At 38.2% G+C, this 19,326-nt stretch overlaps 3 protein-coding genes across 3 annotated transcripts; 2 read left to right on the forward strand and 1 right to left on the reverse strand.

The window, feature by feature from the left end:
* The first annotated feature begins 2,040 nt into the window (after positions 1–2,040).
* Positions 2,041–9,299, forward strand: LOC133530305 (eukaryotic translation initiation factor 2 subunit 1). The gene is made up of 7 exons (XM_061868200.1): positions 2,041–2,171; positions 2,257–2,494; positions 3,643–3,871; positions 4,705–4,937; positions 5,810–5,925; positions 7,159–7,270; positions 9,168–9,299. The coding sequence occupies exons 2-7, from the start codon at positions 2,257–2,259 to the stop codon at positions 9,236–9,238; spliced, it is 999 nt and encodes a 332-aa protein (XP_061724184.1). The 5' UTR covers positions 2,041–2,171; the 3' UTR covers positions 9,239–9,299.
* Positions 9,300–10,097: 798 nt separating this feature from the next.
* LOC133530306 (endonuclease G, mitochondrial) lies at positions 10,098–15,051 on the reverse strand. Its single transcript, XM_061868202.1, has 6 exons — positions 14,609–15,051; positions 14,228–14,430; positions 13,639–13,762; positions 13,305–13,417; positions 12,442–12,619; positions 10,098–11,179 (listed from the first exon to the last, which is right to left on the reverse strand). Exons 1-6 carry the CDS (start codon positions 14,828–14,830, stop codon positions 11,084–11,086), a joined length of 936 nt encoding a protein of 311 aa, XP_061724186.1. The 5' UTR covers positions 14,831–15,051; the 3' UTR covers positions 10,098–11,083.
* A 146-nt stretch (positions 15,052–15,197) lies between these two features.
* LOC133530304 (probable phenylalanine--tRNA ligase, mitochondrial) lies at positions 15,198–19,115 on the forward strand. The gene is made up of 3 exons (XM_061868199.1): positions 15,198–15,869; positions 16,351–16,995; positions 17,476–19,115. The coding sequence occupies exons 1-3, from the start codon at positions 15,354–15,356 to the stop codon at positions 17,641–17,643; spliced, it is 1,329 nt and encodes a 442-aa protein (XP_061724183.1). The 5' UTR covers positions 15,198–15,353; the 3' UTR covers positions 17,644–19,115.
* Positions 19,116–19,326: the final 211 nt, after the last annotated feature.

Consider the following 19,326-nt stretch of genomic DNA (forward strand, 5'->3'; position numbering starts at 1 on the left):
CACTTTCAACGTGTTGCCTCACTGTCGCACTTGTAAATTCGTACGTAAGTGTGACAGGGAGGCAACACGTCGAACGTGGTTCGCGGTAGGCCCTCAGAGCGCTAGTAGCCTAGCTAGAAGAGCGAGTGACTTTCTATAGTTCGTGTCATCCAGAATGACACGCAGATTTGTCAAATCTAACCTTTGATAACATGACATTACGAGTCAAGACAGGCGTCGCCGTTAATGAATCGGTCTATATTCAGAGCTTGCGGGTTCAAACCACCACTTGTACCAGAGTTTTTCGGAACTTATACATGTACAATATTATATCATATTTAATATTTACCAGTTTCGCTTCTTTCGGTGAAGAAATAATCGTGAGGAAACCGGACTAATCTTAATAAGGTTTTCCTCTCTGAATTGGACGGTCAGATGGCAGTCGCGTTCTTAAAAAAACAAAAGGGAGCAATAGCCATGGAGATAAGACCAGAGGCGTATTTAAAAATTTGGCGCCCCGGGCCAATTAGATTCGCCGCCTTACTGATAATATCAAATGTTTTAATTTTAATAATTACTTAAGCTTAGCTTAAGTTACGAGTATATGAATATTATGTACTTACCTACATTAAGAAAGAGCGGGTTCTCCTGATACGGGTATACATATACTTACAAGGAGGACTCAGATCCAATTGTTTGTCGGCAACGCGCATGTTACTCCTCTGGAGTTGCAGGCGTACATAGGCTACGGAGACTGCTTACCATCAGGCGGGTCGTATGCTTGTTTGGCACCGACGCAGTATAAAAAAACGCGTGCTAAGCGAGCGCGAAAGTTTTTCTATAAATATAACGCAATTTGATAGCCACCTGACAGCTCAAGATCGTCGCTTTCAATAGCTAGTACACACCCAGTCGCCGTGGCCGAAACCGGCCAGGACAGGATGATGACCCATAGTACAAGCTTTGCTTAGTTTGCCGCCCTTTGCAGTCTGCCGCCCCGGGCCATGGCCCCCTTGGCCCTATGGTAAATACGCCCCTGGATAAGAGCTTTTCGATTTGTGATGTTTACGGTAGTTCACCAGTATAAATATACATATTTATGCAAAACAAAATAATTCTGTTTTTAATCCCTTCATCTATGCTGATCAAGAAACAACGTCATTAAGCTCCAAGCTCCTTATATTGACTATCGCGAAAGGTCTGTAAGGCTAACAGACTGAGTAACTGACAAGAGGGACACCGCAATACGTGAAACACGATAGTAGATATTTCTTATCGTGTCCTCACGTATTGTGGTGTCTTTCTTATCAGAAGGCCTACTGCGATCACCGAAGTTCGCAGATTTTGGACACCTTTTTCTTTTACTCTAATTAAGGCGTAATTAGCTAATTAGAATGACAGGTTGTTTGCGGTGTAAGCTTAGCTGGAGCTAGAGCTACCTATACTGATGGGTTATACATATTATAACATTTTTTCTTTGTGTGTAAGATAATTATAGGAAGTAGAAGTCATAACTATGATACCGTCTTTGATATCAGCTAAAGCAATCTCCTACTAAAAACAATTTTATAAACTCAGTCTTTATAACAATGGCATGGTTTATCTATCTATCTTCATGATTTGAATGCTCTCTGTTATAGAGAATACCCTCTATGCATGCACAATGTCAAGGTGCATTCGGATGAGTTATATATTCCCAGAATCTCAACAAGTGTCTAATCTACGAGATATTTATTCATGAAATACACTGGGTTAGTCAAAGGAGCATATCACGTAACCACCAATTATAGTCCATACTAATCAAAAGTAACAGTCTTTACAAAGATTGAATAGAATTAAGACTTGACTACTCATAAACTTACAAATAGCGCCAGTAATGGCACTGATTTGTAAATTATAAAGCCGAAAACATTGACCCTTGTTAGTAAAATAACGTTAAATGTAACGGTAACGTCGTTATAACGTGTTGGTTATTCATAATTGTACTGGCGACACTGTATACGTTCCGTTTTATATTCGGCTTTTGGTGACTTTCAAAGTTTTTTAAACATATACATATTAACATTAGATTTTGCGTATATCGGATCTTAAAAGTTGTGTCCGACGGTGTCAACGTGAACAATTTTAATTTCATCATTTACTTCCATTTTGTTTAAAATAGCTAGAAACGGGTATACAAACACAGAAACAAGGTAAAACCGTCAGCCGACTTAAACTTTACAATTCAAAGTGTAGTTTTTGTTAACTTGTATAGGTTATAACCGTGAGGTTTTTCAGATGCCGTTGTCGTGCCGATTTTACCAGGAGAAATATCCTGAAATCGAAGATGTAGTGATGGTAAATGTGCGGTCCATCGCCGAGATGGGCGCCTACGTACATCTGTTGGAATACAACAATATTGAGGGCATGATTTTGCTTTCCGAGTTGTCGAGGAGACGTATAAGGTCCATCAATAAATTGATCAGAGTCGGGAAGACAGAGCCCGTTGTGGTGATCAGAGTGGATAAAGAAAAAGGTAAGCTAACTCTTAAAATATCAGTTGCTTTGGAACCAATGATTAATAAATAGTTACAAGTATTAAAACTTCAATATCTATGGGGTAACTTTTCAAGGATGCACTGAATTTGTTCTAACAATAATTCACTACCATGTTCTTCTCCATGGTCTATTATGTTCATTCAAAGTGAATAAGTTCTATAAGTACAAGATTCTTCATGCGGATTTAGTACATATTGAGACCCTGTTACAAATATTGTGGACGGCAGAGGTGATGAGGCTTCATTTGTGTATTTTTTTGGAACTGGTCTTTCAAAGAGTTCAAAATAACAAACTTGTACTGTGCAGAGTGTAGGGATTTTGAAAAATTGTGATTATTCCCAACAGAGCTGGGCACAATTAATGTGTATAGTGTGGCAGGTTTTTTTATGACCAGTTAACTTCCAGAACCCAAACTAACAATTCATATAAGCGGATAACTATTGAAAGTGTTGCAATAATGCAAAAATTATGTGTTAATGGATTAACGGTGCCCAGCTTTGATTCCCAATAGGCAGGTCCACACAGAGCGAGCATATGCACGAGGCAATGTTCTCGTGCACGAACCGGTCAGTGTAGACGTGCCTCGGGCGAGGCGGCGCGCTCAGGCAAAGAAAATGCGCACGCAGCCTCGGCCAAGGCACGTCTACACTGGCCATTTTGTGTGCAAGGGAATTGCCTCGCACATACATGCTCGCTCTGTGTGGACCCGCCTAATAATGTAGATGTTTCTCTCCACATATTTTTGTAAACAAGATTTTAGAGCTTTGTATCCATAGATACAAAATACAAACAAATACAAAATTCTTTATTTCATTAAATACATTACATATATAGATACCTTGGCTTAAAATAATTAGTACCATAGTGCACACACCAAGTCTTAATTGCAATTAGTATAAGTGTGAACTATTGTATCAAATTTATTTTGTTACAATTTGTTTTGTTTGTGTAGTTTTCATTTAAAGCTGTTTTTCCCATATTTGAAGAGATATATTGCGTATTTAGGTAAGTTTTCGTTAGTAAAAAGGGGTTTATTACTACCATTTTCACTAATGCCTTTGTTAAATAGGCCAGTCTAATTTGATTATAACTATATAATAATTAACATTTCAATCTTCAATCTAGGTTATATAGACTTGTCAAAACGCCGTGTCTCTGCTGAGGACATTGACAAGTGCACAGAGAGGTACGCCAAAGCCAAGGCGGTGAACTCCATCCTCCGGCATGTGGCTGAACTGCTCCATTACGAGAGCTCGGAGCAGCTGGAGGAACTGTACAAGCGTACTGCTTGGTTGTTCGAGGAGAAATATAAGAAGAAGGCTTCGGCTTATGACTTCTTTAAACAGGCAGCCGTGTAAGTATTCATATGTATTGATTTATTTAATGTGTGACCTTAGTACTTGTCCAAGATTCTATGCCTATTTTTTATATTCTCAATTAATTATCTAATTGTATTCTGCCCTCCTAATCTCAATGGTGGTATCTAAAAACAAATGATATTAAAATTGGATTTTCACATCAAGAATTTAAGGCATAAGTTTGCAGCATTGCAATCAATATTTTTGATAAGTATGCAAAAGTCTACAAGCTGCAGCTTAGTTGCGTACAAAAGCGCGTTGATGGTGTATTGAAAAAACGCAGTGTGCATAAGTTTTTATATAAAATAATAACTAAAATATTTATATGATGATTGGATGTTTATCCATTTTAAATATTATAAATAAACAGTAAAATTCGTCCCTTCAGAATTTTCACGCCCAAAAAGCGCTTTAAGAGGGAAAATTTAATAAACTGTCCAAAATGTCGAACTCCTACCATTTAGGAGTCAGTGTAAAATGATGTATTACTGTCAACCCAAAAGCAAAGGTCACAATAAGCAAGAGTTTTTGGGGCCTAAAACCTCATTAAATAACTCAATATATTATGTTTTTTATTTTTATTTGTATGATACATTGTTTTGTGTTTATTCCGTGCTAGACTTCTATTATTGCATCTGGAACACCTACTGACATGACATAAATTTATCTAATTCCGGAACCTAAAGGCCTTATGACTGCCTGTTGTTTACCTCTTCTTAATGTGCTGCATTATTTGTATTGTTTCTGTATTGAGGTGTGCAATAAAGAGTATTGTATTGTAAATACTATTTTGTACAAGTTTTAACCAGGATACTTATCAATTTTTCAGTGACCCATCAGTCCTCAACGAATGTGGCCTTGACGAGAAGACCAAGGAAGTCCTCTTGGCCAACATCAAGCGCAAGCTGACTTCGCAGGCCGTGAAGATCCGCGCGGACATAGAGTGCGCGTGCTATGGTTACGAAGGAATTGATGCGGTGAAGGCGGCGTTAAAGGCCGGCCTTACGGTTTCCACTGTTGAGATGCCTATTAAGATTAACCTCATCGCCCCACCTCTATATGGTAAGTTTGTTAGACGTTTCGTAGCAAAAGACCTGTTTAAAAAAGCAACTGATTTTATGAGATAGTGAAATTCAGCTTAAAAACAAAACCGGATAAACTAGTAGTTCGCCCCGAACTGAGAACTCACAGTTCGCCAAAAAGAATTGATCGCCAAAAAGAATTGAATGCACTGACTTAGTCGGCAAAGGATCGACCGTGTGCGATTTATTGCAAGCTCTGTGGAGCATTTTTTATTTATTTTTAGCACTGTATCTGTGGTAATCCGTAATCTTTGTTGTCAAATGTCAAATATCTATATTAAATTTAATTTATTTCGTTTTTATCTTGCTGATTATTTTAAAATCATAAATTCAAAAAAACAATATTATAAATGTGTATACCAAGTACTTTCATTTGATACCAAACTCGACCATACTTTATTAGAACTAAGATACCAGAATAACAAGATCCCTCACAAATAGCTTTTTGAATTTCTAGGCTCCATAAGTCCTTGATCGAGCCTGCTCATAATTTAATGACTAAAATATAATGCTCTCGACTACACGTTTACCTAATTTCATTTAATTTAGAACAAATTTACTTAAGTTATTGTACATCAAACTATCCTCTGATAGTTCAGCTTAAAAACATCGAAATGCCAGGACGTGCCCCTAGCCAGCCATGTGTTCCAAGTCGATTGTAAGAACTTCACTTCGCTCCCTCGTTCGATTAGTCACTATCGTTTCATTGTTAATTAGTTCGCTCCATAACGAGGACCAACAGAAGCACGAGTTGGCGGACAATCTTAGTCTTAATAAACTCGAGTAACCAATTTTAATATATTTAATATGTCTCGCGGAAGATCGTAATGATCACTACTATGTTTGTTCCAGTAATGACCACCTCAACGCCCGAGAAGACGGACGGCCTGAAGGCGCTGCAGGACGCCATTGACAAGATCCAGGAGACCATCACGGCCGCGGGCGGCGTGTTCAACATTCAAATGGCGGTATGGCTTTTTTTCACGGAACTTTACCAGCTTCCTGTACCAGACCAAACAGACTAAATAAACCTAGAGTCCGTCTAAGCCAACTTTACTTCGGTTTTAATAGTCCAAAGTCAAAGTGTTTATAAACGTCATATTTTCATAGATTAACATTAACAAATTTAAAATGATCCGCGCTGCGCTCCGATGGCTTGCGCAGGTCATAAATCATTAGCAAATGAGTTAAAATTTGGCACATAGATTACTATTTCATAACACATATAATGGATCCTATTTGTCATTGCGAATGCCATGGAAAGCTATTTTGATAACATTCTTGGCCAGTTGCACTAATAGGCGGGTCCACACAGAGCGAGCATACGCGCGGGGCAATATCCTGGCGCACAAACCGGCCGGTGTAGACGAGGCGGGGCGCTTAGGCGAGGAAAACGCGCGCGCCTATTCACGATCGGCAAACTCATCAACGGCATATACCAACCATGAAACTTCCTATACGATAAAGTTTGGCGAATGTTTTAATGGTGACAAATGGTTTAGTACAATCTTACAATTCCAAAGATATATATAACTCCGTATAAGATAAATAAAATCTAAGAAAAAACGTGCCTCGAAAATCAAGAAAAATATATGCTCGAATAGATGGCGAAATACCTTTGGCCTACTGGAGTAGATGGTGACACTGTTTGGTATTTAAAACATATCAGTGAAATAATATGGGTCAAATAGCAATAGCCGGGTCCACACAGAGCGAGCATACGCGCGAGGCAACTTCCTCACGCACAATGCGGCCAGTGTAGACGTGCCTCGGCCGAGGCGGCGTGCGCGTTTTCCCCGCCCGAGCGTGCACGTATACACCCGGCTATTAGTTATAATCCTGGGTCGAAAGAAGGCATTTAGTTGACTACAATATGCCTGTATACTAAATTCTCTTTGGTAATTCAGATTCTTTAGCACCCTAAAGTCCATAAACCTGACTGATTTTGCGACATGAATTAGAAATGGAATCCAAGGCTGTCACAACAAACTGTGTTTGAGATTAATTTTAAGCCGCGTGACGCTGCGATGATTTCGAGTCAAAATTGTGCCACAAGCCGCCTCGCACGGAAAGTTCGCTGAAATTGAGAATGTTACGCTTTGGTTTTCGTTCCGATTAGCGATGTTTATAGAGATCTTGGTTTAGAATCATTATTGATACGCGTCAAAATTTACTTTGCATGATTCGTCATTCGTTTTCAGCCTAAAGTGGTGACGGCGACGGACGAGGCAGAGCTCGCGAGGCAGATGGAGCGCGCCGAGGCAGAAAATGCGGAAGTCGCCGGAGACTCCGCCGAGGAGGACGAAGACCATGGTACATTCACAGAAGTATAGTAAAACCACCTAACTATAGTCCACGAGGTCAATACGTAAATAATTATATAGCTTCTAAGATCTAAGTTCCAATATTTGACACATCACAACGCCCGTAGAACGCCTACGACCACGCCATGACCCATTTAAATTAGAAATAAAATCCCGTAATAATATAATAATAAGTACTTCTTCTTCTTCTTCCTCGCGTTGTCCTGGCATTTTGCCACGGCTCATGGAAGCCTGGGGTCCGCTTGGCAACTAATCCCGAGAATTGGCGTAGGTACTAGTTTTTACGAAAGCGACTGCCATCTGATCTTTCAACCCAGAGGGTAAACTAGGCCTTATTGGGATTAGTCCGGTTTCCTTGCGATGTTTTCCTTCATACATACATAAGTTTCGAAAAACTCATTGGTACGAGCCGGGGTTTGAACCCGCGACCTCCGGATAAAACAATAATAATAAGTACTTAAAAACAATATTTCACTTTTCTTAAACATAACTTCTTCTAACATTTTCTTTTATATCATAGTTATTGAATATCACGGTCCATATCCCGGTCGATTTAAGTCGATGTTACGATAATAATTTGTCACGCAAACAGTTACCTATGTCTTTTCTTTTTTGCTAACAAACGGTTGTAATAAGTTGAGATTGTGATCGTGAAATAGACACGTTGGAAATAGATAAGAAAATAAATGGACTTCAAGAGTGGTTGTTATTTTACAAAAAGCAGTGTTGTGACCGAGTCTGTCGTTTCGATTCATGTGACATTTCCGTAAGTTGATAAAAATCGATTATTCCATAATAGACGATACAATTAAAACCAGAACGAAACGATAATAAAAGAAATACGATGTGTAAAAAAAAAGGTTAATTAATAATACTAACGAAAACCACGAACGTACTTAAATATTTAAAAATCGGCTGTAAAATCGATTCGACCAATTCGCAAATAATCGCTAAATTTAACAAACGATACGTTTACACTCATCACTAAGAATTCAATAGACAACTGTCAAATGTTGGAACTTGAATCTCACAAACTATAAACACTTGGCCCACGTACAAAATTTGAGATTAGCTTTGATTGGGCAGTGCTTGTTGCCATAGAGAATTAATTGTAATAGAGAGGTAAAGTCTAAGGAAAAAACGTGCCCCTTAGTTTGACATCCAAAACAGATGGCGCTGTACTGCGCCATATGCTTTGCGGTCACTGAATCGTCAAACGTCAACTTTTGACAATCAGAGTTACTGCAAAATGTATGGAGCTGTACAGCGCCATCTCGTTTACCTGTCAAATTTGAAGCCCGAAATTGTCTTAGATTTTACACATCTTAAGTATATAGGTACCGTGCGCGTTGGAGGGTCTGCTATCTTGTGGTCTGAATCGGAACCATAAACAGGCACATTTACACGTCAAGTGTTTTCTTGTGCATAGTAGGTTCTGCCATCTTGTGGGCTTCATCGGAACAATAAACATCACATTTACGCTTCGCGCCAAAAATCTGACAGCTCCTGTGCTGCCTCCTACAGTTCATGCACGCTCCCTATATTTGATCATGTCGGACAGTTTGTCATCTAGCTATTTTTAAGCATGGTATTACCATGGTATGTTGTAAATAGGCAGGTCTACACAGAGCAAGCCGCCGCGTGGACACGTTTGAAGTTCGAATACTTCGCCCGAGGCACGTCTACACAAACCGAGTTGCATCGCGCGGCAATTTCCTTGCGAGGCGTTCCGTTCTGTGTGGACTCGCCTAATCACTGTCGCCACCAGATATAGCAGCGACTTTGTGATTGCCTTACAAAAATCGAATAAACATCAGAGTATTAGATGCGTATTTGAGTGTAATTCAGATATTATTGAGACTTAAGATGTACAATTTTTTATGCAGGTATGGGAGATGCTGGCATGGACGAGGAGCCGCAACAGAACGGCGCATCCGACGAGGAGGACGATAACTAGAACACTGCGAACTATATATTATATGTATAGCGATATATTGCTAATATACAACTTTTATACAGCCATGACTTTATTATATACAACCCTTATAACACTTGTAAAATAAAAGTCGCAACAGAACGGCACGTCCAACGAAAAATTTGAAAACTAGAACTTATTTATGTACATATTATATGTATAGCGATCGTTTGTTAAGAGAATACGGGAGCTGAATATTTTAGGTTAATATATCCGTCTCGCTAACTGAAGCGGCTCCTAAAACTAGAGCGATGAGGACAACGCCATGTTAGGCGAACAATCTCAGAAATCGATGTTTCGTACTCGACTGTTTCCTCCAAAACTTAAGCAAATGTAACGAAATTTTGAGATCTAAATGGTAATGAAATAATTTGTGTCGAACAGTTTTGTTCCTTTTCAATTAGTTTTTAAGCATTATTGTATACAGTCAAAAGATTAATTTTTGACCCATTTCGTACCTTGTCCGTGACAAACAACATGAAAGTTGCTAGAGACCAGAGACCACATATTATGTTCACACTTTTTCAATAAACGTCTTTTATTCTTTTTACGAGTTATTACTAATTGCTGCAGCGAAGTGCACTGTCCACTTTAGGTAGGATCATGGGTTTTATTTCTCTATCTACAAGCTAATATGTACCTATATAGATTGTAGAACTGTATTTACCTCATAGGCTAATCATATTCGATTTTATCGAAGAATTAATTTTTGCTGGAAATTAATTCCTCAAAACGTAACCGGGGTTTGAACTACACTCCACAGACGTCTGCGACGGTCAAAAGGTTAATTGACCCTTCCCTTGGTAGGAGTCTAAAAATACTCATCTATAAAATAAAATAGTTTTTAGGTAACAGTAACATTTATATCACAAAATTATATTTACAAAGTCCATTTAAATAATAATTCAGTACCTTATTTCGGTATCTACGTCATTTTGATACAATACAGTATAAAGGTGTGATTTGAGATAAATAAAAAACTTTAGTATGAATGTCTAAAGAATTCTTTGGTCTAAGCACAAAATAAAAAATAAACAGAAGGTCCGTTCCCGCCGTTCTTGAAAATACATACCTAAACTTGCCCGACTCACTAGGGTTGCTTCTGTATTAATTTCGAATTTTAAAAAGGAGTAGGTAATATAAGTTTACAGACATACATACATCGATTCGTTTATACATACATATTATCATGTTTACATTCCTTAGAGACTGCATTTTGACGTACATGACAGTAGGTACCTACGTAGCGGCGGGGACGTCAAGTGAGCCACGCGCGCACAGCCCGACTAAGCTCTGCCCGAGAGTGCCCGAGAACGCCTGTAAATGTAACGTCTGTGTGCGTGCGGCGAAAATAGCACTTTGTACTGAGCGGACTCTGCTCCGGCGCGCGGCGCCGTTATTTACTTTGTGGTCTAAATCAGATAATCAGAGACTAGTTAAAAATTAAAACTGCTCATCCTACAAAATACACAGTGAAATTTAATCGATGATCAGAAAGCCAACTTACTAATTCAGTCATCGATGGAATTTTAATTAAAAATTATTGTATTTTTACGTAGAAATCAAATTTTAATTAAAAATTATTGTCATCCCACCAATGGTTTATTTAGTCTAGAGTTTTAACCACTCAACACATGTCATAAAAATATATTATTAAATTTGAACTTTAATAGCTGTCAATAGAGTTGAATATTATAACTGCCATATATGATCACCGATTAAATTTTACCGTGATTAGTGCACTCAGAGTTTGAATAGTTTTTTTTTAGTTACTAGTCCTCGGTATGATTGGTCTAAAATTGTACTAATTATCAATCTAATGCGACATTAAACTTTCTTGCCGTTAATTTTATTTAATTTGCTTCTATGTATCTTGTCGAAGAACAGAAGACCGGCAGCTTTCTCTATTGATTCTGGCGGGACCTGCAAAAATTAGATTACATATTGAAATGATATTAGGAACATATTTTTTGGAAAAAGACGGTTGACAAAGATATATTTTGAACCTTCGAGCAATAAAAAACACCGGGAAGGGAGTTGGCATTCCCACTATTTCTCCTCTGCCGAAGTACATGCCCAACTGGGCATAGCGCGGTGCGTGACTCGTCCGAACACAAAAAGAGATCGAGGTGCGCAAAATTTGTCTTTGACGTGTGTCATTTTTCTATGTATTTGTGTCATCATTAATGGATTTTGTATAGGGAGATTGTGAGTGAGAAGTGTGACTGTGTCCACGTTTCCCCCCGCAAAAAATGGCAGAACGATCTGTACGGTAAGATATCGCTTGGGCTCCTCCCTTCCGACGTGTCGGAAGCCGGTTTTGCTCCCAAATACATTAAACGAATAAAAAATATTGTCTCGATTTTACACTTATTAGCATAAATTAAGCGACTTTTAAAAATAATCATGTAATGTAATCCTCGAAACCAATCGGAAACCATCGGCCGTCCTCGATCTGCAGCGGCAGAATTTTACAGTCTGTGTGCATTACTTGTATCATTGTGTGCACGTAGTTGTACGGAGGCTTACTGCAACTACACTGATTCCGCGTAACTACGATGCACATATATAAAGGTGTAGACAGGATTGCTTTCTGTCTTTGCCATATAAATCACACAGCGGCGCTAGTGCCGCGTGTTGCGAATGTTGTAGATATTTTACAGTAACGACAACCATTAACCGACAGATGAAGCGGTTTTATGTTTTTTAGATTTTTTGTTAACTTTATGGATTACTGTTAGTACCTTCGAGTAACACCGGCTTCCGACACGTCGGAAGGGAGGAGCCCAAGCGATATCTCACCGTACAAATCGTTCTCGCATTTTATGCAGGGGGAAACGTTCACACAGTCGCACTTCTCACTCACTACATACAATCCAATCTGTAATGACGACACAAATACATAGAAAATGTCACACGTCAAAAACAAATCTTGCACACCTTGATCTCTTTTTGTGTACGGACAAGTCACAACCGCCATAGGTACAGTTGTACCTATGTTTTGGCAGAGGGGAAATAGTACGAATGCCGTCTCCCTTCCCGGCGTTACTCGAAGGTTAGTACGATCAAGTATAAGTAAAAAAAACTATTAATATCGGAATTATGGCAGGGTAGGCAATCTTTTTGTCTGTATAAAGTGCACGCCCCTAGTATAATGAACAAAAGTAATTGACGTGAATACTCACCATAAAGTTAGCCACAGGCGTCTCATCAGGTATCTTCTGGTTGGGCATGACATAGGCCTCCATATCTAGAACGCCGCCCGCCTCGCCCACCACCACTTTGTAGAAATGCGTTGGGACTGCTACTGAGTTGGCGCCTATAACTTGATATTTCACGTAGGACTTGCCATCGGATTCTTTCCTGACAATATAAGCAAAATTATGTTTTAATTTAAATGCATACAACACTTCAATGACGTTTAAGAAAACTCGTTCAATACGTTAAGGAGAATATTCTGTATGTACATAAAAATATCCTCAATTTTAGGAAAAATTATGACATTCATAATATGAATAAGTACTAGAAATAAACATAACCTCGCAGTGCCCTTCACTCGGCTCCATAAAATTATAAACTCATTCATGGGTAATTGTGTAAGATTTTATAATAAACTTCCAAACCATATTACTGAATTGTCAATTAATAAATTTAAGAATCATGTAAAGCGTAAACTCATTTCTAAAGCTTATTATACCAGGCAAGACTACATTAATGATAAAACGTGGGATTAATTTGTGATTCGAAATAATTATTTATTATTTATTTGATTAATTATATATTAATATATTCCAATTGATGTACTTGTTATGTTTTGTTTTTTTTTACGTTTAGTTTTAGACGTTTTAGACTAGTAATTTTTATAAAAAAAAATATGTATGACGATCTTTTTGACGATTTTAGTTCGAAATTTTATTCTCTGGGGCAGCTACCCCCCACCCTGCCACTTGGCGACGCCCGTGCATGCGTTTAAAGATGATACTGATAAAATGTGAAGTGCAATCTTTCATACTCACTTGGAGTTGGCAGAAGCTAGTACAAAACTAACCTGGGCAGATATAGGGGTCCCGTGCAGCAATACACATTGTCGTACACTTTGGTGAGGTTGCGGACATGCTTTTCTAATCTGTTCCATGCATGTCTGTTGAATCCTTCACCCACCTGTAAAATACAAAAAATATGTTTGAAAGTTTTTTTTAGAAGGCAAAGAAGCCAACTAATAAATTAAATTAAATTCCTGATGGTACACAGGAATGCTGAGTCAAACATAGAACCAAGAATGCCCGAACACTCGTGTCTCCCCACTGCTTTAGCTCTTGTTCCCAAAAATTTTCTGACTCCTGCTAAAATGAGACAGTGAAAACAATTTCGTTAAAACTGACCTGGGGTGCCATGTTAGTGAGCAGAAATGTCTGTTCCACATGTTTCTGTGCCAACTTGTGGTTGCCCGCGGCTGCCAAGTGCCCCCGGTCAAAGCCAGAGCCTTTATAGTCACTGTTCTGTGATCTGGAAGATAGTAAAAAGTCAATTTAAAGTATATGTCTTCATCAATTCAAGTTTTATTGAAATACTTAAGGTATGAATCTGCTGCCACAGGGAGGGGTATCTTTAATTTTTAATATTTTGCCCTCATTAAGTATCCGTTTATTCTTGGCAACGGTCCGTCCTAAGAGAGCTACGAGCGGTTGGGTTGAGCTGGAACGAGGCCAGAACCAACCAGTTTATTCTGATGTCCCTTTCTGTTTCCATGTTTTGAAACATTACAAAGTACATTTTTGTTGTTATGGCTTTTGTCAAGATTAAGGCATGTACAGCAGAAAAAATATTGTATGCTAATAAGCCTATATTCTAATGTGATCTCTCTTACCCAGGTTAGATATGATTTTCTCCAGCCTATCATGATCCTCATGTATAATTTACTTTTAACATAAATAGAAGTATCCCATTCCCATTCACACACAACTTACTTACCTAAAAAACGGATGTATACTTTCATCTGCAGTAAATTCACACTTGCTCCTATCCACAGTAGCATTCTTGGCCACATGAGCACTCGTGAGATGCTCGAACACCCAGTGCGCGACACGGTTACGTCGGTCATACGATAGTACGTAGTCGTCGAACGAACGGACGTTGTCCAAGCCAGGGAAACCAAATTTCATTATTTGCGATATCTGTAAAAATTGTTTTAATTTTTTTCTGACCATTGTTAATTTCCGGACTTTTGAATGACAGAAAATGTCATTAACATAATGTCAAATGAGAATTTTTTGCAATGAAAGGGAATTTTACTACATTGGAAAAGTAGTATCAAAAATGTTGCTAAAACTTTATTTAATCAATTAAACTTACCCTATCTTTAGGCCCACTGGAATCGACGTAAGTCGTAGCGGCTGATACACTCCCGAATATTGGCAAACCGGGCATATTTTTGATGCTTTTGCCATTTATAATAATAGAATCTTCTCTCGTTTTAAAAAAGTCGATACTTCGCTCACTGTAAATTCCTAGGCAATATCCAGTTAAGCCTACAGCGCCCAGTTGAGCTAAATTCGTTAACCGCTTTCGAATCATGTTTATGATTTAATGTAAACTCTTTTTAAATGCATAAAATACAAGTTATTCAAACATAACCAAGATCAAAGTTTTGATTTTTGAGGTTAGGTAATCAATTTTTGACAGATATGAAAAAGCGTTTAGTTATTAATATAACTGAGTTTATCATATTAAAAGCATCACCAAAATCAAAGCAATTGAGTTTAGATTGATCTTTTATGACCTAAATGGACTTCTAAAAATGTTCTGAGTAAAATCATACTCCAGCTATAAAGTTGATGAAATGGATAAACCTTGCCCCATCTTTTTGTCATCTGACATAGTTCTGTTGGATTGGCTACATTCGAAACGAAACGCACCCTCGTCCTCAAATGAAAAGTTGAAAACGTCAAATGAATGTGATATAAATTTACGTAAATAAACTTCAATATGCATAAAATCTGCCTGTATGCAATATTCTAAGTGGTGTTTAAATAAAGCAAGAGGACAGAATTATTATTGACAGAAACACAAATTAATAAGTGCTAATATCCTTTTAAAAATGACGAAATTGTTTCTTAAAACCAACCGCATATTCTATGCGGTTTTGCACCGATTAAAATACAGCACGGCACCGAAAACAGAATCCACAATAAGAATAAATGGCGCAGACTTTATAACCGATGATTACACCAACGTAACCCCTAAAATACTATCGTATTTGGATCGAAACTTGCATCTTCAGAAAGATAACCCTCTGTCGATATTGCGGCAAAGAATTGTGAACTATTTCTATTCCTCGTTCACGTATCGAGGCAATCCAACCTTTAGTGTGTACGATAACTTGTCGCCGATCGTCACGACGAAGCAAAATTATGATGATTTGTTAATTCCTCTGGACCACCCGAGCCGTGTAAAGTCGGACTGTTATTACATTAATAGGAACACACTGCTGCGAGCTCACATGACGGCCCATCAGAGCGAGCTGCTGAGGTCTGGTCTGGACAACTTCCTTATGATAGGACCTGTGTTTAGAAGGGATGAAATTGATTCGACACATTTTCCCATATTTCATCAGGTATGAGCAATAAGATTTACCATAGATTTTGGTAGTGTTTTCCTTTCTTCAATTATTTATATTATTATTTAAATTCTAGTTTGAACATAAAAATTTTCAGACAGTTCATATGAAATATTCATAATTATTGTAGGTCATAATTTGTATGTCACAGTAGGGTTTAACGTTTTTAGAGCACAAAAAAACAATAATACAAAAACCAGGCAAGTGCGAGTTGCACTCGCCCACCGAGGGTTCCATACTTTTTAGTATTTGTTGTTAAAGCATAACAGGAATACACCATCTGTGAAAATTTCAACTGTCTAGCTATCACGGTTCATGAGATAGAGCCTGGTCACGGATAGACTGACAGTGGAGTCTTAGTAATAGGGTCCCGTTTTACCCTTTGGGTACGGAACCCTAGAAACAAAACTTTTAAAAAAAGTTTTGGGGTTTTAATTTGTAACAGAACAATAAACACACAAGTATATTTTTATTCCAGGTTGATGCAGTAAGATCACAAAGAAGAGAACATTTATTTCCCGAAAATGAGGACTTACACATATTTGAGCCAACCTTCGACCCTACAAAGCCTCACGCCTTCACTAACTCCATCTCTGACCCAACCAAACAAAGTTGCCACACACTAGAAGCAACTAAACTCATGGAACATCAATTAAAAGAACATCTCCTCGGTCTTATAAAGACATTATTCGGAGACAATATCAAATACCGTTGGGTTGAAGCCTATTTTCCATTTACCCATCCGTCTTACGAATTAGAAATATTCTACAATAATAATTGGCTTGAGGTTCTCGGCTGTGGTATTGTTAGAAATGAAATATTAGTCAACGCAGGACCAAATCACACTATTGCCTATGCGTTTGGCTTAGGCTTAGAAAGGCTAGCCATGGCATTGTATAAAATCCCCGACATAAGGTTAATGTGGAGTACGGACTCTGGATTTTTAACACAATTTCAGAATAAAGAGCTGAATGCGGAGATAACATACAAGCCTGTATCTATGTACCCGCAGTGTACGAATGACATATCATTCTGGCTGCCAGAGGGGCTCACTATTGACACATTTATGAGCAATGATTTCTATGATCTAGTCAGAGATATTGGAGGTGATATTATTGAACAGGTAAATCATTTTTATTTAAGTCATTTTGCATTTGTGAATAAGTATCTAGTGTGTTTGGCTCCACTCTTCTCAAAGTCTACTAAATCTTCATAGGCCCACACAGAGCTAGCATACGCGCGAGGCAATTTCCTCACGCACAAACCGGTCAGTGTAGACGTGCCTGGCCGAGGTGGCGCGCGCCTAATATCCCAATCCTATAATATCTTTGTTATTTAAATAAACATAAATACAAAGCCCAAGTTTTGCTATATAGATGGGCTGTACTGTATACAGTAAATACAATTTTGTTTGTTTGGTTTAAGCAGAGATAATCATACTCTATTTTTCTTGTGTACTACACTCAAAAAGAGGGACGAGTATAGACTGACAAAACTTGTTGTCGATAAGGCAATCCTGATTTTCACACGTCCTCCTGTGCAACAGACTTAAACAACAATATCACGGTAATTGTTAGTAAACAGTTTTTATTTTATGTTACAGGTAAAATTAAAGGACAAATTCGTCCACCCAAAGTCGAAGAAGCACAGTTTATGCTACAGCATCGTGTACAGACATCTTGAAAGGACACTGACTCAAGCGGAGGTCAACCAAGTACATAAGGAGATTGAGAAAGCGGCCATCGCGGCGTTCAATGTTGCTATTAGATAGGTTAATAAATATCTAAATTTATTTATAATATATGTCTGAACGACCCTCAGAGTAAAGTAATGAAGTTGGCATCCGTCAAAGATTTTTATAGATGGCGCCATTATAGATTTTTATGTCTCTAGTTTTGTTCTATGAGATTTGACTAACCTTTTCAACGCCAAAGACCACTAAAACGGTCAACGTCTGTCGTGCCCGCGACGCCAATGACCATTAAAAAGGCTATGGCGGACGTTGTCAAAGCGACTTTCCTACTGTCAGTTAAGCTTCATGTTCGCTCTTCACCAGTTAACTTTTTGGCGTCCATGGCATTTCTTGACACGTGTGGAAAAGCGTTGAAAAGGTTAAAGGCATCCAGGTCTGACAGGTAAAACCGATACTGGCGCCATCTGTAGAATACTTCAACCAGTTAACCCTATTTAATATAATTAAAGCAAATTAACTTTTAATCTAACATTAAAAGTTAATTTGCTTTAATTCTATAAGTTTCCTGACTCTGGTTGCGAAGCTGGTTGAAATGATGTGTACACTCAATAACTGACGAAGCTAAGCGGGCGAAGTGTTTTTAATTATCGGCATACTATTATTATCTTAACGATAGGTACAGTTGTTTAGTTCAATTTGAACACTGCGCCCGCTTAGCTAATTCTGCTGCGGAAGTGTTCCTACGTTAGTATAATAAATATTTATGTTATTGTTTTAAATGTTTTTTTTTTCAATTGATAGGTTCACCACGTACCACATAATCTAACCTCCTGGATCCCAGAAGCGATGTTTTGTTTTTGAATTTGGAACCATGTCTTGTTTAGTGAAAGTTAAAATAGTACATTACGATACAAGTGCGAAAAATAGGAAATTCGAAACGAGTGGCGATAAATTAAAACACGACCGAAGGGAGTGTTTTAAATCGACACGAGTTGCGAATTACCTATTCGCACATGTATCGTACAACGTTTTACAGTACATATGGCCCTTTAAATGTTCGACACAGTAACGTAATATGCTACTTCTCGCACTAGTGCTATAAAGTAGCCCCATATGTACTGTAAATAATGTTTTGGAATTTGTCTTTTATAAGGGCCTCTGGGACTTAGGAGGCTAACGGAGTCCGCTTCCTGGCGCGGACGCACGCGCGCGGGTGCCAACAGTGTTGACCGGACGTTAATTAGGATTGGCCATTAACCATTACAAATTGAACCATAAACTGTGAACGTTCGTTACTGTTTACGGTTCAATTTGTAATGGTTATTGTCAATTCTAATTAACATTCGGCCAACACTGGGTGCCATTGTAGGTAAAATCCGCCGCACCCGTCGGCGTCAGTGGCGTTCATACTATTTTTTTTTAAACCGTTCACTCGCGCCACCTAGCGGACACCCTAAGTCATTATAACTTTCATGACACATTAGTTACAACTGGAATGTCATGTAAACGTGTCTTAAATAAAAAAAAAATATACCTATTCATATGGTTGACTATGGTGTTATTAATATGAGATCCACTCAGACTTTATTAGGGTTTCATAAATGGAGTGTGGATTTAAAAGGAGTGAAATCTCTTATGGTAGAACTGTTGCAAGTGTCCAGCTGTCAGCTATAAATAATAGTTCCAAATCTCTCCAGAGTAGCTAAGAACCTGGGCGTTATTGACGGAGTGAAGTGCGCTGTGATTTGATTTTTTTCTCAA

The sequence above is a fragment of the Cydia pomonella genome, chromosome 22, assembly GCF_033807575.1.
Source record: "Cydia pomonella isolate Wapato2018A chromosome 22, ilCydPomo1, whole genome shotgun sequence".
Classification (NCBI taxonomy): Eukaryota; Metazoa; Arthropoda; class Insecta; order Lepidoptera; family Tortricidae; genus Cydia; species Cydia pomonella.